The sequence below is a fragment of the Thunnus maccoyii genome, chromosome 8, assembly GCF_910596095.1.
Source record: "Thunnus maccoyii chromosome 8, fThuMac1.1, whole genome shotgun sequence".
In the NCBI taxonomy this organism is placed as follows: Eukaryota; Metazoa; Chordata; class Actinopteri; order Scombriformes; family Scombridae; genus Thunnus; species Thunnus maccoyii.
The window spans coordinates 33,441,849-33,469,651 of NC_056540.1; the positions used below are offsets into that span (position 1 = coordinate 33,441,849).

The following is a 27,803-nucleotide window of genomic DNA, read 5'->3' on the forward strand; positions in this document are numbered from 1 at the left end:
TTATATGTGTGTGTGTGTGTGTGTGTGTGTGTTCGTGTTTATCACCTCCAGTTATTTGTTGTTAGAATTCAGTTGTACGATGCGGCACATTGAGCGACACTTTATCTGTTAAATTTTCAACATAAGATGTCATTTGTGTGTTTGTGAATAATAATAATAATAATAATAATAATAATGGAATCAGCTGAGTCACATTCAGACTAACATGTCTGAACTCTGCAGCGTCTCACTTCCTGCACACCTGAAACTACTGGATTGATTCATTAAAATGATGATTAATCTGAAGATTAGTGTCTGTAAAATGACAGAATAGTGAAAAATGCCCGTTGGAACTATTTTACTTTACTTTACCGTCACGTTTGACAAAGAACAGCAGGAAGTAACCGGTTAGAGGAGCTGGAACAGCTGTTAACCTGTTAACCTGCTGCAGAGACGAATGAACACGGCTGGAAGAAAAACTGAAGTCAGTTTAAAAGACGAGAAATGAAATGATGTTTTTTGTTGTTGTTGTTTTGCTGGTGAAGTTGCTACTTGATTGTGACTCCATTAAAGGCGTATTCACAAGCTTTTACTTTGTAACGTGTTGAACTTTGACCTACTGATCACCGCTGGAACGATCAGATGTGAAACTAATAACATCTACCTGGACTGATGAAGATCAGAGGAAGATCAGATCAGCAGGCAGACGCAGCTTCCATGTTTGTTAGAAAACGTAGAAATCTGCTGCGAGCGACGTCAGCGTTATAACTTGTAGGATGAAAAACCTAAAGTGATGAAGACTGCGGCGTAGAAGCGCAGCACCCTCGTCTTCCTCGTCTTCGTGTTGTGAATAAACCTTTAAATCTGAACGTTTTAGGACATTAAGTTAGTTTATAGATTGTTTTTTCATCAACATGATGAAAAACTGTCAGTTTTTATATTCAACTCATTTATAACTGAAACCAAACATTCCTGTCTGGTTATTTAATCAATCAGCAGTTATTGATCAATCGAACCTTCATCTTATGATAAATCTCAATATCATAATAAAACAGAAATATATTGCTTTTCTGTCATTTCTTCGTTTTTGGTTCAGTTTGTTTTATAAAGTCAAAACCTCCCCGATCAATATCTCCATAATGTTTACAGTGTGGAATCAGGACACACTGATTGATTGATTGATTGATTGATTGATTGATTGAATAATTGAACCTAATATATGAAAACACTGCGACGTCCAAGAGGATGACACTAGTTGAACTGTTCAGCCGACTTTAAAACTGGTTTCAAACTCTCAGTTTGATGAACAGCAGCAGGAACTTCCTGCTCTGTGGATCTAACGGACCAATCAGACGACTCGTAGAAGGTCTCGCTGCTTTTGGAATGAAGTGGATTCAGAACGTGAGCTCATCTGTGACTGAACTGCTTGTATTTCTGACCGGAGATGGTTTTCATTTATTTTAAAACCTCCAGAATCTGGCTCTGCTCTACCCAAATGTCTTTGAGCAAAAAAACCTCTAACAAGTGAGTAATCGAGGCTCTGACGGCCCCTCTGATGTCTTCTCCACCAGCAGGTAAACCAAACCGTGTCGGGACATAATCTGGTCCCGTCATACAGGGGAAGGAAAAACAACACAACAACCTTCATGAGTTTAGCAGCCAGCAGGATGTTCACAACAAACTCACAGACATTCACCGTCAGCTGACTGCTGCTCGTTTCTCTCTAACACACCACTTCCTGTCTTGGATCTTTAACAAACATGGACAGATCAGAACGGAGCCGCCCTGCGTTCGTCTTGTTCAAGGTGTTTGCGTAGTGCAGGTGCAGCAGTGCAGCGTCTCAGCAGGTGCAGGCAGGTGTGGAACTAGTGGTGGCTGGCGAGCAGTTCGTCCAGGTCGGCGATCCACTCCTGCGTGCTTTGACCTTTCAGCAGCGAGTCCACCAGCTCGCTCTCGGGGGCGAAACTCCCCGACGCCACGTTGTAGCCGAACGACACCTGCTGCTGCTGCTGCTGGTTGGCAGTCCTGCTCACCTGGTATCCTTGGTTACACTGCAGTCCCTGGCGACCGTTGCCCTGCGGCTGTCCGAACGCGGCCAGGTCTGGGAGGACGGCCTGGTTCTGATTGGCCTGTTGTTGTTGAGTCTGCTGCTGGTTGGCCATCGGCTGGCCCAGGCTTTGAGGGTTGGGCGGCGCCCTCTGCTGGGTGGCAGCCATGTTTGTCTGCATCATCTGCTGCCCGGGGTTCAGACCGCCCATCGGCCGACCGCCGGGGTTGGCGCCGAAGGCTCCGGCGCCGGGTGGCATCTTGGGAATGCGAGACTGCTGCATGTGGAAGGCGTTGGGGTTGTTGCTGAAGGCGTTGGGGGGCAGGTTGGCGTTACTGGAGGGCGGCTGGTTGGCGAGCTGCTGCTGCCAGGCGGCGCTCTGAGCGCCCTGCATGCCGCCGGGCATGGAGCCCGGCAGGTTACCCCCCATACTGTTCTGCATGGCGCCCGGCATGCGGGCGGCGGCCGCCAGCTGCTGCTGCTTCAACATGGCGGCGTTGGGCTGCGCCTTCAGGTGCTGCTGCTGCTGAGCCAGAAGGCTCTGCCTGTAGGGGGCCGTCATGGAGCCCAGAGGCTGGCGCTGCAGGCCGGCCTGGGGGGGCGGGTGGCCTTGGTGGGAGGGGTGAAGGTTCATGTTGTTGTACAGCACCTGCTGGACGTCCACGCCGGCCCCGCCCCCTCCGCCGCCGCAGGACGACAGACTGAGGTCAGCCTGACTCCCCGCCGGGGGCGGAGCCACGCCACCTGCCGGCCCCCCGCCCTGACCAAGGTTCATACCCATCATGCCTTGATTCTGAGGAAACATGCGCTGGGATCCGGGGGCGGGGCCTCCCATGGAACCGACACTGCCCATTGGCTGAGAGGAAGCTGTAAAGAAACAAGCAGTCAGACGATGAGAGGTTTGTTTGTTTGTTTGTTTGTTTTATTTATCAGATCTAAACCTTCATCAGAAAACTTAAAGCTCGTAGAAACTTTAATGATTTTGACCTCATTTGCCTTGTTTTAATGTTCATCTTCTCATCAGGATGTTATTGATCAAATATCGCTGTTGTTTTAATAGATTTCTGTAAAACGCTGCTCTGATCGAGTCTCAGTTATTATAATCCAGCAGTAGCTGTAAATGATTAATCTCTTTATCAATATTCAAACAAAGACACATCTATCAGTGTTTGGCTGGTTGAGAACAAACAGACTCAACAGTTCATCAGAACTGTGCAGCTGTCGTCATTTTCCATTCAAATCAGTGGTGAGAATTATTTACACATTTAATACGACACACAGAGGAATGTTTGTCACGAGCGACACAACAACAACAACAACCTGCTCTGATAATATTCTAATAACACAGACGAGTCACATAAAACTGCTGGGAAATCATCTGCCTTTATTTCACCGACAGAAACTAACCAGGAACAAGGAAACATTAAAATAACCATAAAATAACACTAAAGAAAAACATTCAGTTTAAAGTTAAATACTAATAAATTAAAAGCTGAAACATGCAGCTATTAATTCAAGTTATTCTTTTTATTTCCACAGTGAATTAATTTGTTGGTTTTATGGCTTTAGAGTCAAAACTGCATGAACCTCTGAATACACAAGTTTTATTTTAAATTAAATCAAAAGAATAAAAAGCTTCAACTAAGATGTTTTCAGTTTTTATTGTATTAAAAAGCAGAAGAATGAAACATTTTGAAAGATTATTTATATTTAAACTTGTTGCTGCGACCTGAATATATGAAACTATATGAATATTTATCATTATTCTAACAGAAAACATAATTTTTGCATTATATTTAGAAGATGCATCCTGACTTTAACAAACAGAACACAGTCTTATAAAACCACAGCTGTTATTTAACTGTGTCAGATCCATATTTAATCAATATTTAGATGAATTTATGCACCAGATCATTAAAGGATCCTGTGCTGCTGGTTTTTCATTCACTGTCTCTGGATATAGTAGTCTTCTTGTTTATCGTGATACTGACGTACAAACTGAAGCGTGTCTGATCTGAACTCCTGCAGTCTTACCTGTAAACTGGTTGACTGGCTGCTGTGGGAAGGGGTTCTGATTGGCCGGCTGTCCCGGCTGGTCCTGGTACTGGGGGGGAGGTCGGGTCAGGTGTCTCTGCAGCTGCTGGTCCTGCTGCCGCTGCTTCTCCTGTTCGGACGGAAACAAAACAGACACATCAGACGTCATGTTATAAACCATGTGACAGACAACTGCTGGATAGTAAAGCAGATTTATATAATAGAACTATTTGACTTTTATTAAATTAAATCAGCGAATGGAGCAGAGGAGCAAAATCTCACAGCAGAAACAACATATTGAAGTCGTTCACGCTCGTATCCCAGATCAGATTAAAGCTCAAACATGTTCGGATGTACGTGAGAAACTGACATTTTGAGTAATGAAGGAGAAAAAGGAGTGAAATCCACCTTTACTGTCAGCGTCTGAAATGAACAGAGGGCAAAAACTTCCCTCAAGATTTAGAAAAAGCAGTTTGGGTCAATATCCTAATCCTACATTAAACCTAACACACTAACACACACTGACACAAACAGCGCTGTTGTTATGGTAACTGGCAGAGTCCACGCAGTCCTGCACCTGCAGTGATAAACCACCACCTCGTTAAAAACACTCAACCGTTACCAACGACAACAACCAGAGTCCTGAACGTCTCCAACGCAAACAACTGACGCCTCTACAGTTAGAGTAGAGTAGAACAGGCTCGGTGTTGAAGAAGAGGTGAGGAAGACGACGCTCCTCTTCTCATCCTCATAAACATTCTGGACAGTTAAAAACTAAATCATGACTTTGTTGAAGGAAGTAAAAGGTGAAGAAGGATTTAGTTGTTTAAAGGGAATCTGTCTGCAGTGTTTTGTTTTTCATGTGGATATTTATGACTGAGGAGGTGATGACTCATCTCACATTAAAACACAACAACTTTATGCACTAATGATGTTTTAAAAGTGCCCCCAAAAATTGTGTAAATGCTCCAAGTTTTTAGACAGTGGAGGCAAAAGTTGCCCCTAAAATATTTCTTAAATTTCAGTTTACTATACAACATATGACAGCGGGAGGACTTCCTGTCACTAGCAGGATTATATCACAGCTCACATGGAGACATGAGAGAAGCACGAGGCCGTCAGACGTCCTCAGATCCTGATGCAGAGTCCAGAGCTGTTAGATCACAGCTCCCTCTAGTGATCAAACACTCTCATCATCATCATCATCTTCCTCTTTAACCTGATGAACTCCACTGTTCACTCCGACTGATATCAAGTTCGTTTTATTGTAATCATTCATCATATCTGCAAACTCAAGTGGATGGAAAAAGGTGACAGCAGGCAGCAGGTGCTCCTTACTCTCCATGATATACATATATACATATATTCAACATATATAACACAGGAGCTGCAGCTGTAATCATGTTTTCTGTCTTTTGGCCTGTAGATTTCTCTCCTTCTCTCCGCTACACGTGAGGACGGCAGCAGTTAAAGTCCGCCGGCTGCTTTAACACTACAGATGCTTTGATAACTGAGAAAATCTGATACAACTGCTGCTTTTCTGGAGAGTGAACGTGCATCAAGACGCTGCCGGTTTGTAGGAAAAAAAAACTCTTCAGATCTACACGGGTCACGCAGACGCCGTCATTTTCATTCAAAGTCATGAATTCTGCCGAAAGTTAGAAAAAAGTTCAAGGTGACGTCTTCAAATCGCTTCAAACAATCCAAAATCTAAAGATATTCTCTGAGCAAGGATATAAAACATGAAAGCAGGAGAGGCTGGAGGCAGAGATAAATGATTACTGGATAAATGGTTATCAATTAATATCCATCAATCACCTACTCGTCTCATCAATACTCACTCTGAAAACATCCCTTTGTGATATTTGCTTGTTAACATCTAATTTTATTATTTATGTGAGTTTGAACAGATATTAAGTACAGGTGTACTGTTTGTTTGGCTCCTCCTGATTGGTCGGAGTCACGGCTCCTCCTGATTGGTCGGAGTCACGGCTCCACCTGATTGGTCGGTGTCACAGGTGTTAACTCACCTGTTCAGCCATGAGCTGCTGTCTCTGCATGTACTGCTGCTGCTGCTGCTTCTGCTGCTCCAGGATCTGCTGCTGATGCTGCTGTTGTTGTTGCTGCTGTTGTTTCAGTGCCGCCGCCACCGCCGCCTGGCTGCTCAGGTACGCTGCGTTACCGTGGTTACCTGCCATGGCGTTCGCCCCGGGCTGGGCCGACATGGCGTTGTTTCCGGGCGCCGACGTCATGGCGTTGGCGGGACCCGGGCCGTGCGGAGGAGCCGGGTAGGTGTTCTGGTCCTGTTAAGAGACGGAAGTAAAGACGATGTAGGTGTGAATGTTTCCAGCACCTGAGGACAGGTGTGTCTCATTATCATGTGACACAAACAACTACAGGACGTTCTGTAACCTGAAACTGTTAAAACCTTTGGAAATGAAATCTGTGTCAACACATTCCTGAAAAAGACAAAAGCTTTATTTTACTGAATCTTTACTCAAATGTTTTTATTTTCTACTCTTTTCATTGCATTTAAAATTCTTCACCTGCAACTTTAAATGTGTTTAAAATGCTTTAAATGTAATGATATGTTAAGCACTGTGAGGTGAATTGTATGTATGAAATGTACAATGCAAATATATTTGTATATATTTATTATTATAATCATGTAAAAACAGATTGAGTTTAGACTGGAGATCGTAAATTAAATCCTATAACACTACAAGAAAAATGAACCAATCACAACGAGGATGTTTACAGAATCAAAGCTCTTATATATATTTAGTCTTTTCTGTTTATTCACTATTTTCTCCAATTTTATCTGGGTTGATTTTATTCAATTAAAATGTTCTTTATTCTTATTTTAAAGTGTATCTTTGTTCTGAAAGCTGCTCTATAAATAAAATAAATTAAGTATTTGTATCAATCATCTATAGAATCATCATCTAAAATAAAGATCACAAGTTACACAAGCTTTTACATTTCAGAGGATATAACCAGCCAAAATTCCCTTTATAAATATTGATGATATCAGTGATAATCAACTAAACTACTGACTAATATAAAGCATGTCTATATAAACATCTGTGCAACTCTTCATCACTGCTGCAGAGCTCTGAGGACGATTCAAGGGAACAACTGAAGGACTTTTTCACTATTTTTTCCAGCATGTCAACACGGTGTAAATCTCTGCAGAGTTTATTTTAACTACACCAAACATTTAAAGGCTGACTAGCAGCATCTAGAGGCCGACGTGTTCATTACAGCCACGATATAAAACTGTAGGACAGAACAGCCTGAATATCCACACGTAACCTGAAGGCAGGCTGAAAGTTTCACACTGACTTGTATTTTCGTTTTTAGGCCGAGCTGCAAACAGGACAAAAAGTAAAGTTTATATAAGTTTAATGTGCAGAGTCAGTGATCAACAGTTGTGATAATAAAGTGTAACGTGCAGCAGGAACAGAGCGTCCCGTCTGCTGAGAGGAAAAATACAAGCAGCAGCAGCAGCTATATTTAAATACAGAGAGAGAGAGAGAATATGAAAGGCTGCTTTGTCATCGCCTCCCTTCACCCCCCTGTGTGAGCCTTAGCAACCAGCTGCTTGACCCACACACACACACACACACACACACACACACACACACACACACACACACACACACACACACACACACAGAGTCGGTGGATGTTAAAGCGTGGGGCCCAGGCCGGTCTGAAGCAGAGCAGCTGAACAAAAGGCCTCCCTGCTGCAGACCGACTTCACCTCCACTCACCACTGAGACAAACTGTGTACTGGTCTTCATCTGCACCTGTTGAGACTGAAACCACAACCACCACAGACCAGTTTGACATGAAATACACTCAGGATATTTATGTTACCCGGTCGTTTTAATGACCTCCTGACCTTTCAGACAAACTTTACATGTTTCAATTAACAGTTTCAACTATTAACTAACACTTTAAACCTGCAGTGACTGTTTGTTTTGTTCCCTAGTTCTCATCAGAAACAAGTAGTGAACAACAACACTGACACATCATCAGCTTTAACAAACAGCTGCTGGTTATAAAGCTCCGTAAAGCCGAGAGGAGCTGCAGAGTCGCTTCATCTTTAGCTGGTTTCAATTATTTAAATGCAGCAGTGGAAAGTAACTAAATACATTTATACTCAAGTATTGTACTTAAGTACCATTTTAAGGTATTTGTACTGTACTTGAGTATTTCCATGTGATGCTACTTTATACTTCTACTCCACTACATTTATTTGACAGCTTTAGTTACTTTTCAGTTGAAGATTTGACATAAAATAACATGTAACATGTGTCAGATGTGTTTGAGTAGTTTTCTCCTTCATGTGGTTTGAATAAATAACTGTTTGAGATCCAAAGAGGTAAAACTCTCCAACATTTCAGGCCTCTACAGCTGTGTGGGAGTGAGGAATTGACTCTAGGTTCATTCATTAAATACCTTCTGGAGTCCAGTATTTAAACATGATTTCACTCCCAAAATATAAAGACAGAAAATCAGTTAAATGCAACACAAATTCAGTTTGAATATGTTTAAAAGACTTCGTACAAAGAAGCCGGAGAAGCTTCATTCAGAACTGTGGACTGAAGCATGATGGAGGCCCGTGTGTGTGTGTGTGTGTGTGTGTGTGTGTGTGTGTTGTACAGTGCAGGAATGTGTTGCCTGGTTACACTCTGATCAGTCTGTACAGCTGTTATTGTTATAAAACTGTGATGTTAGCACAGATGCTACAGTTAGCATCCTCTAACAGTACAAACTGTCCACATGTTGAACTTTAGCAACAAACTACTGCACACAACAACACACTACTGCACACAACAACGCACTACTGTACACAACAACACACTACTGTACACAACAACACACTACTGTACACAACACACTACTGCACACAACAACATACTACTGCACACTACTGCACACTACTGTACACAACAACACACTACTGCACACAACAACACACTACTGTACACAACAACACACTACTGTACACAACTGCACACAACAACACACTACTGCACACAACAACACACTACTGCACACAACAACACACTACTGTACACAACACACTACTGCACACAACAACACACTACTGCACACAACAACACACTACTGCACACAACAACAGACACAAACACAACAACACACTACTGCACACAACAACACACTACTGTACACAACAACACACTACTGCACACAACAACGCACTACTGCACACAACAACACACTACTGCACACAACAACACACTACTGCACACAACACACTACTGTACACAACAACACACTACTGCACACAACAACACACTACTGTACACAACACTACTGCACACAACACACTACTGTACACAACAACACACTACTGCACACTACTGCACACAACAACACACTACTGCACACAACAACACACTACTGTACACAACAACACACTACTGCACACTACTGCACACTACTGCACACAACAACACACTACTGCACACAACAACACACTACTGCACACTACTGCACACAACAACACACTACTGCACACAACAACACACTACTGCACACTACTGTACACAACAACACACTACTGCACACTACTGCACACTACTGCACACAACAACACACTACTGTACACAACAACACACTACTGCACACTACTGCACACAACAACACACTACTGCACACAACAACACACTACTGCACACTACTGCACACAACAACACACTACTGTACACAACAACACACTACTGCACACTACTGCACACTACTGCACACAACAACACACTACTGCATACTACTGCACACAACAACACACTACTGCACACAACAACACACTACTGCATACTACTGCACACTACTGTACACAACAACACACTACTGCACACTACTGCACACAACAACACACTACTGCACACAACAACACACTACTGCATACTACTGCACACAACAACAGACACAAACACAACAACTCACATGTCAATCAGACCAGCTGAGTAAAAGTCAGACACACATTTCTCTGTTTAGTGTCTTCAGGTTTTGGGGTCTTCAGCAGTTGACGAAGCCGCATTAACAGCGTTTATTACTTCTAAACTTCCTGCTCACCTCTTCCTCTGCTGCTCGCTCGCTCTCTCTCTCTCACCTGCTACGCCACATTTTACGTACCATTGTATTCCTTAAAAGCAGCTACGCTACGACACAGAGGTTGACTCATGTTTCACAACAGGCTCCCAAACACTATTGATTTCCAAATGAATGGATATTTAGTGTTATTTTTGACATTAAAAATATATTTTTTGGCCTGTCGGGGGTTCTCATTGGCTGGGCGACCCGCCAGGCCTGACTATTATAGGAAAAACACTGGAATTATAATTATAATTAGACATGGGAAATTGAATAAAATGTTCTTTCATAGAATATTACCAAACAGATGAAACAGAGCTGCTGATTATGGCTCAAACAATAATGGCTTCATTTTGCTCAATAATGAAACCCTTCATTATAAATATTAATTTATCTTTGACAACAAAATATTTTTGCTGCAGTTAAACTTAAAATTGACAGAAAACTGTTTTCACTTTAATACTCTATCAAAAACTGAAAAGTCTCTGCACGCCTGAGTATATAAATAATTTATTGTAGAAAAATCTTCATGTGTAAAACTCTTTGATACATACTGCACAGTAACACGCAGTATGTTTAAATGTACGGTAAAGCTTATTGGCTGTTAGGTTGTAGATGTGCTGCTGCGTTAGAGGGAGGGTAGATTATTAGCGGGGTGTCTTACCTGTGTGTGGGCTAAATGCTGGCGGAAGTTCTTCTGCTTTATCTGCTGCTGTTGTCTGAGCAGCGACAGCAGGGCCGCCTTGTTCTGGCTCTGAGTGTTGGGGGGCCGCGGCGGCCCAGGCCCCGCCTCAAAGTGCGACAGAGGTTTGGTGTTGTTGTAGTTCAGCATGGCAGCCGAGGCCTGGGCCCCTGGTGCCGGCGGGTGGCTAAGAGGTGGCCCCGGAGCCGGGTGACCCATCATGTTGGGGTGTCCGGCGGGCCCCGGCATGTAGCTGCCGGCCCCCGCCTTGGGAGAGCCCTTGTTGGGCTGATTGGGCATCAGCAGCTGCTTCTGGGCGTTGGGGTTGAAGTCCTGTGGGTACAGGGAGGGGCTTGTGGGCTTGTCCATGCCAAATGGGCCCCCTAGTGGGCTCTGGGAGGGGTTGGCCATCTGGGGCCAAGCCTGGGGGTGGGCATGAGGCCCCTGGGTGTGGAACTTGGCCCCCGGTTGTGGCTGTTTGTGCTGCAGCTGGCTGTGGAGGTGCTGGGCTCTCTGCTGCTGGGCGGCCAGCTGCTGGAGCTGCTGGGCGGGGGACAGGTCTTTGGGCACCGGGGGGCCCGGAGGGAGTAGATGGTTGGGGGGAGGTTGGAGCTGCCTGGGGGGAGGAGCTGGCTGGGATGGGGGCATAGCTGGGGATGAGGCGGAGGAGGAGGCGACAGGGGAACTGGTGGGGTGAGGAGGAGGCCCGGAAGACGTGGACCTGACGTGGGGGGAGCCGGTGTGAGAGTCCTGCACCTGCTCGAAGGAGGCGGGGGAGAACTCCGCCTTCACGCTGCCCAAGTCCAGAGGAAGAAGGCCCTGGGAGGACTGTCCCCCCCCACCTGCTGCTCCTCCTGCTCCTCCTCCCACCGCTCCAGCACCACCGGGAGTTGGTGCCAGCTCCAGAGGGTCTTTGCGATCCTCGAAGCCGTCGTTGAGGATGTCCTGGATGTCCTCGTAGGCCACGGAGCAGTTCAGCTCCTCCATCAGCTCCCTCCACTCCTGCTCGTTCAGGTTGAGGTCAGGGAACAGGCTGTTGTTGTTGCCTCCGCCTGACGGCGGCATGATGGGCAGGATGTCATCCGGCTCCTGCTTCATCTCCTTCCGAAGGAACTCTGGCTCCCCGCCGTCCGTCGAGTCCCCTGCCGGCCCGTGGGTCCCGTTGGAGTTGAGCGAGTCGGTGATCCCGAGCTTGGAGTCCAGTGGGGAGCCGTTGGCGGTGCCGTTGTCGAGGCAGGCCTTCTTGTTGGGGGGGAAGCCGTCGCTGAAACCGTTGACCTGATCTCTGCCCAGCGGGGAACTAGCGCTCTCCAACTTCCTCTTCACCGTCTCCTGCAACTGGAGGGACAAACAGAACCGTCAGGAATTAATAAAACACTCAACAACCACAAACACTGCAGGACAGCTGGACTCAAACTCTGATCCTGGAGAAACAAGATGAATCAAAAAACATAAGAAGTACCAAAGAAAATGTTATTTAGGCTTCAAGCAGAAACATATCTGCAATCACCAGGTTTACATCGCTGCCAAAAGTTTATTATTAAAGATTAAATATTAATATTTCAATCTAATATATGTTGAACTTTATTCTACTACAGTGACACTACGGTGATGTCTTCAGATGTCTTTAGCTTTGATGTTCAGTTTAGGGCTGCAACTATTTTCATTATCAATTAATCTGCTGATTATTTTCTTTATTAAACATTTTGTCTATAAAATTAAAAAAATAGCTCTTGGTTTGTCTGAACAGTTAAAACCCAAAATATATTCAGTTTCATGTATGACACAGAAAAGCTTCTCACATCTGAGAAGCTGCAACCTGGAAATAATTGGCATTTTGGCTTAAAACAATTATTCAATTATCAAATAGTTGCAGATTATTTCAGCTCTGAACTATTTCAGCATCAGTGACTGTTGTAGTTCACAATGTCTCTTTTTAGATATCTGCATCATATAATGAGGTTGTTTTCAATCTGGGAGCTGAGTAACAAAACCAGCTGCAGTAGCAGTTTTCCAGCTGCAGGCGGCGCTGCAGCTGAGCTGACAGCAGCGGGGAGAGTTGGAGCTGGCAGGCTGCTGCCAGTACTAGAATCAGCTGCAGGCTGGCTTACATAACGCAGATAACAAAGAGCTTCCTCAGAGCAGTCAGCAGATCAGATCTGTCCACTCTGCAGGCAGCACGACCCACCGGATCTGATGGGAACATTCAGAACTTCCTCCACTGCCCGACTCAAACCACATCAGCTGATCGTCACACGGTTTGACTGTGTAATTATCAAATATTCTCCACACCTGCAGCGTCCATGAAGAAGACTGAGCAGGTGAATCTGGGTATATAATCTCCAGTATACTGGATGCCAAACCATCCACTGGTGTCTTTAGTCCACTGACAGAACTGGCAGATAAGATAAATGGTCCACAGCCTTTTTATTTTAAAAAGTTAACAGCATTAATGAATTAATGCGAAAGCATCGTACAGTCTTCTGCCTGTATGAGAATAACAGACTGAGGGGAGGAGGAGGACTGTTTCACTGTGTTATTAACGTCATGTCTCGAGCAGTGGAGAGCAGGCTCTCTGCTCTGCTGTGTTATTAACGTCATGTCTCCAGCAGTAGAGAGCAGCCTCTCTGCTCCGCTGTGTTATTAACGTCATGTCTCCAGCAGTAGAGAGCAGCCTCTCTTGCTCTGCTGTGTTATTAACGTCATGTCTCCAGCAGTAGAGAACAGCCTCTCTGCTCCACTGTGTTATTAACATCATGTCTCGAGCAGTGGAGAGCAGCCTCTCTTGCTCTGCTGTGTTATTAACATCATGTCTCCAGCAGTAGAGAGCAGCCTCTCTGCTCCGCTGTGTTATTAACGTCATGTCTCCAGCAGTAGAGAGCAGCCTCTCTGCTCCGCTGTGTTATTAACGTCATGTCTCCAGCAGTGGAGAGCAGGCTCTCTGCTCCGCTGTGTTATTAACGTCATGTCTCCAGCAGTGGAGAGCAGCCTCTCTGCTCCGCTGTGTTATTAACGTCATGTCTCCAGCAGTAGAGAGCAGCCTCTCTGCTCCGCTGTGTTATTAATGTCATGTCTCCAGCAGTGGAGAGCAGCCTCTCTGCTCCGCTGTGTTATTAACGTCATGTCTCCAGCAGTAGAGAGCAGCCTCTCTGCTCCGCTGTGTTATTAACATCATGTCTCCAGCAGTGGAGAGCAGCCTCTCTGCTCCGCTGTGTTATTAACGTCATGTCTCCAGCAGTAGAGAGCAGCCTCTCTGCTCCGCTGTGTTATTAATGTCATGTCTCCAGCAGTGGAGAGCAGCCTCTCTGCTCTACTGTGTTATTAACATCATGTCTCCAGCAGTGGAGAGCAGCCTCTCTGCTCCGCTGTGTTATTAACGTCATGTCTCCAGCAGTGGAGAGCAGCCTCTCTGCTCCGCTGTGTTATTAACGTCATGTCTCCAGCAGTAGAGAGCAGCCTCTCTGCTCTGCTGTGTTATTAACGTCATGTCTCCAGCAGTAGAGAGCAGCCTCTCTGCTCTACTGTGTTATTAACATCATGTCTCCAGCAGTAGAGAGCAGCCTCTCTGCTCCGCTGTGTTATTAACGTCATGTCTTGAGCAGTAGAGAGCAGCCTCTCTGCTCCGCTGTGTTATTAACGTCATGTCTCCAGCAGTGGAGAGCAGCCTCTCTGCTGCTCCGTCGGCTCCGGGTAAAAACATCACTGTCCAACATGCTGAGCAGCCGCAGAGTTTCTGAGCTCTGAGTTATTTCCTTCACCTCAGAGTTGGTTTACGTGGTTTAATGCTGCAGTGTGTGTTGGTCAGCTGGTCTCGTTTGTTACTGCTGGAGTTCGCTGCTCCGCTAATGTTCATCTTCACAATATACTTCATGTTCAGGTAATTATTTAGACATTAAATGAAAACGTTTGTAACCGCTGGCTTTTTTGAAGGTGAACTAAAAGATAAGTATCATGTGTGCGCTTTAGACTGTAGGTGAGTTCTGCCTTTCTCATTCCATCAACATCATGTTATTAACTAATATCCCACCCCTACATTTCATAGACTATGAAATCGTCTAGAGTCTAAAAAATACTGGAATCGGTCTAAAAGTTCCAGTTTTTCAAGTTTTTATCTGTAGAAAATAAACTCAAAAAACACAGAAAGGACACGACCTCAGTCCTGAATCCAGGTGAAGCTTTCTGGAGTTCCCATGCAGTTAAAACACGACAAATGGAAACAAGATGTTTTTATAATCTCAACTTTCCTGTTGGCTTTGACCTTTTGACCTCGCTCATATTTCCCATTTGTGCCACACCTTATAGATGAGATAGTTTGAGTCTTTTTCTTCAATCGAAAACGCCAAAAGTTTTCCTTGTTTCAGCATCTCAACTGTGAGAATTTGCAGCTTTTCTTTGTTTTGTGTGATAATAAACTGAATATATTTCAGTTTTGGACTATTGATCGGACAAAATGAGACATTTAAAAACTATTTTCAAGTGTGAATGTATTTATCAATATTTCCTGACACTTTATAGCCTATAAAAAAAAATAAAATAAATAAAATCAATGGATTAATCAAGGAAGTAACCAGCAGATTAACTGATAATGAAAATTAGCTGCAGCTTTACTCTTGTACACAACACAGCGACTTATTTACTTTTATTAAAGTTATTTTCAAAAGGTTGTTTGGAGAATAATTTCATGAATGTATCAGGGTTTTGCAAAGTTGTGGCTTCTGAAGCGTCTCTTATATGCAAGTTTCATGTGAAAATGTTCAACAGCTGGAACTAATCAATGATCTTTAATGGATCAGCTGATTCTAAAGATATGAAGTCCATGTAATTTAAGCAAGAAAATTCTAATAAATATAAATTATGACATAAATAGTAGCTGCATCTTGAACAGGCTGTTATGGTCACAGAGAACGTTGTCCTCATATAACCAACCTGGTTATAAAAGAGAAAATTAAATGAATCTCTCTGCCTTGAAAACAGACTTACAGCACATGTTCATGTAAGAAAGACAAACTCTCAGCATCACAAGTGAAAAACAGAGACATGAGCAGAGAGGCGTCACAGCGCAGAGAAACGTGACGCCCTCCCAAAAATATGCTGAGAATTTCCTGATTAACTCAACTGGTGAGTAGAAACATGGCTGCATCAAAACATTTGGACTCACTGGTGGACCAGTAGCTTCAGTAACTGTAAACCAGCCCCAGCAGCACCTCCTCACCTTACAGCGCTGAAGGGTATCAGGGATCGTTTGATCCGCAGTAATAACAGCAGTGACTGCAGCTTTATGCTCTGATACAGAGAAGGAAGGTGACAGCGATTGTTTATTCTTCATCACAGCATTTCTCAACTAAACTAGTGTTTGACAAACATCAACAGACCAGAGAACGAGACAGAAAAGAGCTTGTCTGTCTGAACTTCCTGTAGCTGCTTTTTAAAGTGAAAATTCAAAGTTATTAGAACAATGTGGGAAAAATAAACCCTTGTTCCTTCTGTGTCTGATGGATCTGCGGTCTGAGCAGAGGGAAAGCTCTGTGTGGGTGAGCAGGACTGAAGGATGCTGAAGGCACCTTCAGGTAAACACAGAGCTGTGTCTCTGCCCCGAGGAACCTGAAATACTGGTCTGACTCCGCCCCCTCCTCCCCGTTACCACGGATACACACCTGGCGAAGGAGGGGGTTCCTACAAAGCCAGAGGCATTCTGGGTAACACTGACAGCAGATAGTACCACTGCTACTACTGTTACTACTACTGTTACTACTAATACTACTACTGTTACTACTAATACTACTACTGTTACTACTAATGCTACTACTACTACTATAACTAGTACTACTAATACTACTACTGTTACTATTCTAACTAATACTACTAATACTACTACTGTTACTATTCTAACTAATACTACTAATACTGTTACTTCTATAACTAATACTACTACTGTTACTACTAATACTACTAATAGTACAACTGTTACTACTCTAATACTACTACTGTTACTACTATAACTAATACTACTAATACTACTACTGTTACTACTCTAACTAATACTACTAATACTACTACCACTATAACTAATACTACTACTGTTACTACTAATACTACTACTGTTACTACTCTAACTAATACTACTACTGTTACTACTACAACTAATACTACTAATACTACTACTGTTACTACTCTAACTAATACTACTACTGTTACTATTCTAACTAATACTACTAATACTACTACTGTTACTATTCTAACTAATACTACTAATACTGTTACTTCTATAACTAATACTACTAATACTACTACTGTTACTACTCTAACTAATACTACTAATACTACTACCACTATAACTAATACTACTACTGTTACTACTAATACTACTACTGTTACTACTCTAACTAATACTACTAATACTACTACTGTTACTACTAATACTACTACTGTTACTACTCTAACTAATACTACTACTGTTACTACTATAACTAATACTACTAATACTACTACTGTTACTACTCTAACTAATACTACTAATACTACTACCACTATAACTAATACTACTACTGTTACTACTAATACTACTACTGTTACTACTCTAACTAATACTACTAATACTACTACCACTATAACTAATACTACTACTGTTACTACTAATACTACTACCACTATAACTAATACTACTACTGTTACTACTCTAACTAATACTACTACTGTTACTACTATAACTAATACTACTAATACTACTACTGTTACTACTCTAACTAATACTACTAATACTACTACCACTATAACTAATACTACTACTGTTACTACTCTAATACTACTACTGTTACTACTACAACTAATACTACTAATACTACTACTGTTACTACTCTAACTAATACTACTACTGTTACTATTCTAACTAATACTACTAATACTGTTACTTCTATAACTAATACTACTAATACTACTACTGTTACTACTCTAATTCTACTACTGTTACTACTACAACTAATACTACTAATACTACTACTGTTACTACTCTAACTAATACTACTACTGTTACTATTCTAACTAATACTACTAATACTGTTACTTCTACAACTAATACTACTAATACTACTACCACTATAACTAATACCACTACTGTTACTACTCTAATACTACTACTGTTACTACTACAACTAATACTACTAATACTACTACTGTTACTACTCTAACTAATACTACTACTGTTACTATTCTAACTAATACTACTAATACTGTTACTTCTATAACTAATACTACTAATACTACTACTGTTACTACTCTAACTAATACTACTAATACTACTACCACTATAACTAATACTACTACTGTTACTACTAATACTACTACTGTTACTACTCTAACTAATACTACTAATACTACTACTGTTACTACTAATACTACTACTGTTACTACTCTAACTAATACTACTACTGTTACTACTATAACTAATACTACTAATACTACTACTGTTACTACTCTAACTAATACTACTAATACTACTACCACTATAACTAATACTACTACTGTTACTACTCTAACTAATACTACTAAAACTACTACCACTATAACTAATACTACTACTGTTACTACTAATACTACTACTGTTACTACTCTAACTAATACTACTACTGTTACTACTAATACTACTGCTGTTACTACTCTAATACTACTACTGTTACCACAGATATCACAGATATCAGTGATATCTGTGATATCTGTGATATCAGTAATATGAGTGATATCAGTGGTGATATCAACAAAGGAAACGTGTGTAAAATGAGTCGGTACTGATGCAAACAGCATGTAATCAAACTATAATAACCTGAAACAAACACTGTAGATATTTTAGATTTTTGTGGCACAATTGGATCCAAACATTCCAGGGTGAGTCATTGTGAAGATATTCAGCAGCCTTTATTTATTTAAATGCTCTCTTGTAATGTGAAATATGCAGACTTGGTTGATTCAGCCATAACAAAAGCTTTCAGTGTGTGAACAGCTTCACTCTGACGTTAAAGGTTTCTCACTTTCTTCAACAAATAAGACGACTGGTCTTGTGGGCCTGGTGAGGTCAAAGGTCAACAAGTTATTTAAAATGATTTAAAACCTTGTTCCTGCTGGATGTTAGTGATGTTTGTTGTGAACACAACACAACAGACCCGACCATAACAGACCCGAACGTTACAGACCTGACACCGACAGACCCGACACCTACAGACCCGACACCTACAGACCCGACACCCACAGACCCGACACCCACAGACCCGACACCCACAGACCCGACACCCACAGACCCGACCCCGACAGACCCGACACCCACAGACCCGACACCCACAGACCCGACACCCACAGACCCGACACCGACAGACCCGACACCGACAGACCCGAACGTTACAGACCCGAACGTTACAGACCCGACCCCGACAGACCCGACACCGACAGACCCGACACCGACAGACCCGACACCGACAGACCCGACCGTTACAGACCCGAACGTTACAGACCCGACACCGACAGACCCGACACCGACAGACCCGACACCGACAGACCCGACACCGACAGACCCGAACGTTACAGACCCGAACGTTACAGACCCGAACGTTACAGACCCGACCCCGACAGACCCGACCCCGACAGACCCGACCCCGACAGACCCGACCCTGACAGACCCGACACCGACAGACCCGACACCGACAGACCCGAACATTACAGACCCGAACATTACAGACCCGACAGAACCGACACCGACAGACCCGATCATAACAGACCCGAACATAACAGACCCGACACCGACAGATATAATAACGGTGTGTCAGGCGGCTGCAGGTCTGCTGGTTTCTCTTTATCTTTCTGCTTCTGTCTGAACTGGTTTCATCCAACAGACACTTTTCTAATTGAAGCTCTTGTTTAAATTCTACAGAAAGTTCACAGCTGCTGGTTTTAATACCACACAGAATCACTTTAACACCTTCATGTACAATGTGAAGTTACAGTCAAACAATCAACAATCATTCCCAATAATATGACTGATTACTCATTAATGCTGACCTGGATGTGGATGAGCAGCAGAAAAACAATAAATGAACGGATGGATCGATTAATCAATGAAAATATAACCTATAATCTACTTTAGGACACTGAGGATGATGATACTGATATGAACATCACTAACATTCAGCAGTAACAAGGTTTTAAATCATTTTTAAATAACTTCAGAGGTCAGAGGTCAGAATAACAGAACTGGGGATTTCCCAGACAGGTTTTGCTAAAATCTGATAAAAAATAATTAACATTACTGCCTATGACAGGCTAGAAAACAACATTTCAGACTTTTGAGAAAGAAACTCAAGACTTTAAGGCCTGCAGATAATCTGCAGACAGACAAAAAGTAAAATGTTCTAAACTATTTACTCTGCATTTTATTTTGTACATTCATAATAAATTTCATATCTGTGAGTCAAATTCCAAAAATTCAATATTCATTTTACAGAATAAATCTTGTAAACGACTGATTTTCTAAAATAAGTTTGGCGTCAGAACTTTTTTTCTCATCTTGTCGACTGTTTGAAAAGCAAACAGCTGATTGGCCGGTTGGTTTTCACAGTTGACATTCTCCTCTCATCTCTGACACACCTTTTCCCCCACAGTGATCGTCACAAACCACATGATCACAGCTGATAACACTCTGGTTTTGGACATATTGACATCCAGACCCTGAGACCTCTACCGGTGACATCACTACTGACACGAACCAATGGCGGCAGCGGCGGCGGCGGTGCGGAGGTGAGTCGTCTCCGTGTTTTCCAGCTACAACACAGAGGCTGCTGTGAACAGAGAGCGGCGAGGCGTTTCCTGACAGTATTCAGGACAAACACGGTGACACACACACACAGTGATGACTCAGCTGGGAGGAGGCGGTGGGGGGTTTCTGTTCAAACTGAATCACCTCTCAGGACTCTGAGCTCGTGTTTGTCAGTCTGTCCTCGCTGAGAGAAGCTTCACACTCAGAAACAAACCCACTTATCTCTCTGCTTTCTGCATGACGATGCCTAGTTCCTAAAACAATGTGTCTGTGTGGAAACCACTGCGTTTGTTTTTAGCAGCAAAACACTCTTCACCCTGTTTCAGTCGGCAAATGACTATCCATCATCCAACGCAATCAGCGAATGCATAATCAATGATGACAGCTGTGTTGTATTGACATTTCAAATAAGTGAGAGTGAGAGTCAGTCTCCTGCTCCTGTAATGAGTTTAAATGCAGCCAAATTCACAGTTGTTTTTCTCATCTATCGGGCTGCAACTTCATTATTTACTCAATCGTTTTGTCTATAAAATTTCTGAAAATAAAGAACCCAAGGTGACGTCTTTAAATGTCCAATCAGGAGTCCAGAATCCAGAGATAAACAGTTAACTGTCATGTATGACACAAAAAAAAAAAGCTTCAAATCTTCACATCTGAGAAGCTGAAACCAGTTAGTTTGGTATTTTTTACTCATTTGAGTATCGATCCATTTTCAGTTGATCGACTGATCGCTGCAGCTCGACTCGTTTACATAAAAACCAGCTTACATTATTTACTGGTTTCCAGTGTACATGCTGGAACACAGAGCCGGAGTTTTAACATTTCTACTCTGGAGGCTGAAACAGAGAAACTTACCCAGCGTAGCAGGAACATGCTGTCAGTCTGCGATACGACTGTCTGGTCCGAGACGACTGATATCGCTTATATTCAAACGGCAGATCAAACGTGTACGAAAGGACGAATCAGTGAACTGCATCAGCGGTCAGTGTTTCCCCTAGAATTTGTTTCACGCCTGATGGTAGGCACCGAAAAAACCCTAAGAGACCAGGAACTGGCATCGCATCAAGAGTTTCCATGGCAACGACACAGAGGTCGACTCACGTTTCAGCACAGTGCCGCACAGAGGCTGTTGATTATTGATTTCTGAATGATTGGATTATTTGATATTTTCTCCAAATGTGAAACCCTCAGTGGTTTGTAAAACTGCCTGAAGTCAGCTGACACGGTCCTGGTTAAAGCCGGTTAGTTCTGGTTAAACCCTGAACTGGTCTCACTCTAGAATCAGGGTGAATTTCTAATCACGTCAATTGTTGTTTGAGGTCACGACATCTGATCAATCACCAGATTGATCAACATTGATTTATGCAGTTTTATTAGTTATTATTCTAAGTTTGGGTGCAGATCTGAAGCCTGTTTGTTGTCCTGAGCTGCAGGTGAAAACCTGATCAATCTTTAGACTTTAGACTCTGCTGGATTCAAACTGAAACTGGAACACAGCGGAGGACAAAACTAACATACAAACTGCTATTTGAAGAATTAGTTGTTGTTATTTCCCGTCAATCAGTTTAGGAGTGACAGCAGCTTTCAGTCCTGTGCTGCTAACTTACCATTATTTTCATTATCAATTAATCTATCAATCATTTTCGGATTAATTGATTGTTTATTCTATAAAAAATGCCAGAAAATTCTAAAAAATGTCCATTTTAGTTTCCCAGAGTCACAACAAACAGTCCAAAATGATATCAGAGAAAAGAAACCTCAGATTGAAGAAGATGAACTAACTAATATTTGATGTTTTTACTTGTTAAAAGATTCAGTTTCAAAAGTGTTGGAAATGAATTTAATCCTGCGGTTGGAGTTTTGGTGGTGATCTGTTCACCTTTAAAGTTCACACTGAAGCATGTTGGGCTACAGATGATGATTATTTTCATCACTGTTTGATCGTTAAATTGTTTTTCAAATGATTCATTGTTGAGTTTATAACGAGAGTCTGAATGATGTGATGAAACCTGCACTTTGTCTTTTTATCAATAAATCAGTTCAATGATCAAATGACTTCATTTTATGTAAATTGGTTCATTGATTAATTGTTTCAGCTCCAGCACTGCAATTAGGGTGATTATTTATACTACTGATTCATCATTTCGTCTATAAAAATATCAGAAAATAATAATAAAAAGCACATTATAATTATGTCTGGTTTTATCCGACTAAACAGTCCAAAACTCAAAGATAATAAATTTACAGGAGAAAATAAAAACAGTGTTTGATATTTCAGCCTGAAAAACGACTCCGAACGATTTAACTGATGATTAAATAATTTACTGTCAGTGGTTTTTGTTTCATGTTGACAAAATTCAACCGAGACTCTGTGTGTGTGGTCATGTGATCAGACAGCACAGCCACAAAACAACACTTCCTCTGTCAATCACTGGGGCTCCACACGCATGCGCACGCACGCACACACATGCGCACACAGACACACACACACACACGCAGCAGTGGTTTCAGCAGAGTGGAGTCATGTGTTTCCCAGCCTGCAGGCCTGTCACTAGAACTACTTTTGTTGATTATATATTGTCCCAGAAATAATTACAAATAAAGAATATTATCGCTGTTTTAAGACCATTTTATGCAACAGTTGCAGTAAACATGCTAACACCAGTTTAAAGACCATATTTACTAGATTTACAACAACCAGCAGCCAGATGCTCCTTCCTTCTCTGTTCAGAAGAAGCCGAGATGAGAACAGCTGGTCCACCTTAAAAGGTCAGTCCACCTTAAGAGAGCCGGGTCACTTTAATCAGCAGGTGGAAAGCAGGAAGTGAGAACTTTTCTTTACTTTTTATTCACTGACAAACAGCTGCTCTGCGTCCTGCTAACTTCATCACGGTTACTCTCCGCTCCGCCGCCACCGCCGGCCTGACCGCCACTCTCTCTCTCTCTCTCTCTCTCTCTCTCGACCACACACTCACTACACACGTCTCTCATGTAAACACACACACACACGTAAACATGATGAGCAATAACGAGGTCAGCAAAAATGACGGCGGTCGTGTCCATATATGGTACGATAAGTTAATGACATCATCTCAGACCTGCTGCAGGATTCTACCAATCAGCAGCTTCGGCACAGACAAAGTGATCAATCAGGGTGATCGGCTTTGATGTCAGTGACGCACGTCTGACAACAGACACTCGGACTGCAGCTCGTCTCGCTGTCAGTCATCAGGTCACATTATGTCATTCTGGCCTCGCTGATCTTTGTGCATCTGTTGCCATGGAAACAACCCAGACATGGACACCAGGCGGTGGCGGTTTTAGTTATGAGTAGAGCCACAACGTTTAGCCGATCAAAAGAAAATTAATCGCTACTATTTTAATAATCGTTTTGAGGAATTCTTCAAAGAAAAATGATTAATAATTGATTAGTATGATAAGTATGAGGATGATAAGTTTGTCAAATTCTATAATCTTTATTAACAGCTCAAGATTGACAGAACGAGATTTCTTTGCATAGTTTTAAACAAATATGATTTATTTTCAGACGACCGTCTCAGAGAGCCGGTCAATAATTCAACTTAACCAACTTCTCAGAGATATCGTGGTTCACAGTTCTCATCAGGGGTGTGAAATATATAAATATAAACTGATACAAGAGTCGGAGATTCAGCTACTTTGAAACATGCAGCTGTAAGAGAGAGCATCAACACGCAGTCAGCAGCGTTTTACAGGGAAACTGTTTCACCAGCTGACCAACACATCATGTTCTGGGTAATTCTGGGTAATTTTTTTTAAATGAACACAGAGGAAGTAATTGATTATTTTAACAACACTTGTGTTTAAAAAAAAAAAGTACAAAATATTAAATCCTAATAGCAGCTGAATCAAACTAAATGTGAGTGAAGCGAATCATCACAGAGACATTAAGACTCCTGTTTTCACGTTTTAATAAACACCTGGACTTACAGTCGTGCATCAGTTTAACTTTTTATCATGTTACTAAACTTAATATTACAAACCCACACAGCAGGTGTCTACACACATCAAGTGACTTAAACTCAGAATCCTGCTATAAGCGTATTTGCTGAAAAGCTCGTTCTGCAGTGTAAATAAAAGAGCAGATGAGATCTTAAAATAGACGGTTTTTAACTGAGTGTGAACCAGTTTATTTCTAGTTCAGAGGTCTCACACTCAGACTACCTGAACACGTTTTTCTCTCCTGGCCGGGGGCTGCCCAAACACTCAGCAGAGAGAAAAAAGATTTGATTTTTTTTATTGATTTCAGCTGAATAGACAGTGAACGAGCCTCCTCGTGCTGTCAGTCTGCTCTGCGTGTTTGGTGGATTAACGCCACCTGAGATCGTGCTGCTGCTGGAGGACGGCGGCGGCTTCCTTCCTTGCAGTTACATTAAGCTCCAAACAATAATAATCCGTCCACCATCTCTGGAAAGTGTCTGTGCTTTTAGATGTTTAGATGTCAGCTGTCTGCTGCGCTGTAGGTCACAGCTGATGTGTTTGTGTTGACGAGCTGCACAGTTAAGAGCAACCTGACATGTTTTTTTGCACTTTTTCTTGCAACTTTGTGGATCCAGATCGATGTATGCTTTTATTTTGGAATATTAAAAGAAAACAATGCATTATAAACAAGTGGAGGGTCATCATTATAAGCCAGATCTGGACACTTTGAGACCCCTGTGCTAGTTGGACGTTGCTCATATTGTCCACGACTACATCACTCCTTCCATACTTCAAATCAGACAGTTACTAGTAGAAAGATTAGTGCTCTGACTGATGGTTAATTTTCACGATTCATCGTTTGATCTGTTTCCCACAGCCTGAGCTGTTGTCATCACATCTCTTGTTGTGTCTGACTCAAAAAGAACCAACTTATTATCATGTAAGACGCTGAAAAACAGCACATTTTCACATTTGAAGCCATCAGATGTTTGGCATTCTTGCTTGGAAAAACTGACTTGATGGTTAACCGATTAACAGAGTAGCTGCTAATCAGTTTTCTACTTAATGACTCGAATAATCATTGCAGCTCTAATGTAGATATCTTTAGAGACAATAATGTACTGCAACTTATCCTGTGATTCCCGCTACTGGTCCACAACCAGTTCAAAGCAACATGAGTCCAGTCGTTGCCAATAATGTGTCATTCTGAGCACCGCCTAAAGCCTTTCATCTCTGGTGTTTAATTCATACTACACCAGTCTGTAGTGTGTGTCCCAGTGTGTCCCAGTGTGTGTCTCAGTGCTCACTCACCGCTATCAGGGTGCTGTTCCGGCTCTGCTCCGCCGCCGTCCCTCCGCTGTCCCCCAGCTCCGCGCTGCTGCTGCCGCCGCCGCCGCCGCCGCTCTGCGCTCTCTGTCCGGCCTGGTCGCTGCTGGGCTGGGGCTGCCGGTGCTTGTTGGACCGCTTGGCTTTGGCCTGCAGGCAGCGCTGGTGCAGGGCGAAGGTCTGCTGCCGCTCCAGCTCCAGCCGCTCCAGCGTCGCGCCCTCGTAGCGGCTCTCGCAGCTGTTGTGATGCTGCCGGAAGAGCTCGATCCTCCGGCGGAGCCTCTCCATCACCGCGCTGTGTCGCGGTGTAACAAAATCCGCCATCATCAATAAAGACTTGTAGTAAACTCCCGGCTCAGGTTTCGTCCATAAAATGCTGAATTTGGCTGTTTTTCACCCCCCCTCGCCCTCTACAAAGACTCTGCTGGCTCCATGGAGGCGACCTTTGTCTTGCTAATGGCCTTCAGTCACAGCGGCACTCACTGCCGGAGAGGAAAATTAAGGTTTTTGGGTGCATTTTCATTCAGCCTCCTGATTTTGTTCACTTAAAAGTTTATGCAATTAATCACAATAAATACAACAGCTCGTTTAACTTGCTGTGTGAACTGAGAGCCGCATTCCGCCTGAGTTTCACCCCAAATCAAACACACAAAACCCCCGATTTATCCAACAAAACCTGCTAATTTTTATACAAATTATTAGACGATTTACTCCACATTTCCCTCCCAGTTACTGAAAGTCTGCTGTCTGGCTTTCAGACGAACTCCCAGACGGATAAGTTAGCACATTCCTGCACTCACAAAATCAAAGTTGGAGCGTCGAAAATTCCTTAAAAACTACCCGAAACTACACAAAGAATGCATTATTTTATGATTATTCTGACTTCACCTCCAGCTCACTTGTTAACAACACAGTTTTCACACATGAGAGCATCATAATGGCTCTGAAAGTTGTTTGAAACTTTTATTTTTGTTCGAGTATTAGTTAGTGGTTAGCTTTGGTTAGCGAGCAGGGAGCTAGCCGCTGGCTTATTCACAAACTTGGCAGCTGATAAACTGACTTTTTAAATCTAGCAAATGAGAAAATAAACAACAAGACTTTTCCAGACAAGAGACGCTTCGTTATGTATTAAATTCACTTACTGTGAACGTGTTGCTGTCCGCTGTCCAGCAAACAGCTGATCCTCCGCCTGCCTGTAGCCGTTAGCCGTTAGCTGCTAACGCTCGGACGCGCTAACGGCAGCTCGTAAATAAATCATGTTTTACTTTAATCTCTCCCGAGCTGTCGGCGCGGATAACCCTCCTCCTCCCGGCCGAGCCCGAGCCGGGATATGTGAGCTCCAGAGCGAAGAACAGGGCTAACTCTAAGCCTCTATTCTGCTTCTATTCTACTTCTATTCTGCTTCTATTGTTTTCCAGCGGACAGAGGTTTACGCCGCCATTTTGAAAACTTTCTCTTTTTTTCCATCAGCAGCAGGAATGTCCCTGTTCCCGCCTCACCGGTGATTGACAGCAGCAACAGCCAATAGAAGACGGTCACGGCGTGACGCGAGGACTCTGTAGTGACGTCAAAGAGGGCACGGAAAATAAACCAACAGTAGTGGAAGAAGTATTCAGATCATTTACTACAGAAGAAATACCAAATATACAAGTAAAAGTCCTGGTTGAAATATCCTACTACAGTAAAAGTACATAAGTATTATGAGCTTGATGTAGTTAAAGTATTGCAGTAAAAGTAGTGGTTTGGTCCCTCTGACTGATATATTATTATATATGACATCATTAGATTATTAATAGTGAAGCATCAGTGTTAGAGCAGCATGTTACTGTTGTAGCTGCTGGAGGTGGAGC

At 42.8% G+C, this 27,803-nt stretch overlaps 1 protein-coding gene across 2 annotated transcripts; it reads right to left on the reverse strand.

The window, feature by feature from the left end:
- maml1 (mastermind-like transcriptional coactivator 1) lies at positions 1 to 27,502 on the reverse strand. 2 transcript variants are annotated; one of them, XM_042418366.1, is made up of 6 exons: positions 27,096 to 27,502; positions 25,939 to 26,248; positions 10,854 to 12,209; positions 6,091 to 6,363; positions 4,061 to 4,190; positions 1 to 2,893 (listed from the first exon to the last, which is right to left on the reverse strand). In XM_042418366.1, the coding sequence occupies exons 2-6, from the start codon at positions 26,239 to 26,241 to the stop codon at positions 1,845 to 1,847; spliced, it is 3,111 nt and encodes a 1,036-aa protein (XP_042274300.1). In that variant the 5' UTR covers positions 26,242 to 26,248; positions 27,096 to 27,502; the 3' UTR covers positions 1 to 1,844. The 2 variants fall into 2 exon arrangements, with proteins under 2 accessions (XP_042274300.1, XP_042274299.1); XM_042418365.1 differs by having other exon boundaries at positions 25,939 to 26,435.
- Between the last annotated feature and the right edge of the window lie 301 nt (positions 27,503 to 27,803).

Coding starts and splice junctions, on each gene's coding strand:
- maml1 (XM_042418365.1), bottom strand. CDS start 26,280: ATGATGGCGGATTTTGTTACACCGCGACACAGCGCGGTGATGGAGAGG. Junction 12,210..25,938: donor GGAACAGCACCCTGATAGCG/GTGAGTGAGCAC, acceptor TTGTCCCTCCAG/TTGCAGGAGACGGTGAAGAG. Junction 6,364..10,853: donor AGCATTTAGCCCACACACAG/GTAAGACACCCC, acceptor GTCTCTTAACAG/GACCAGAACACCTACCCGGC.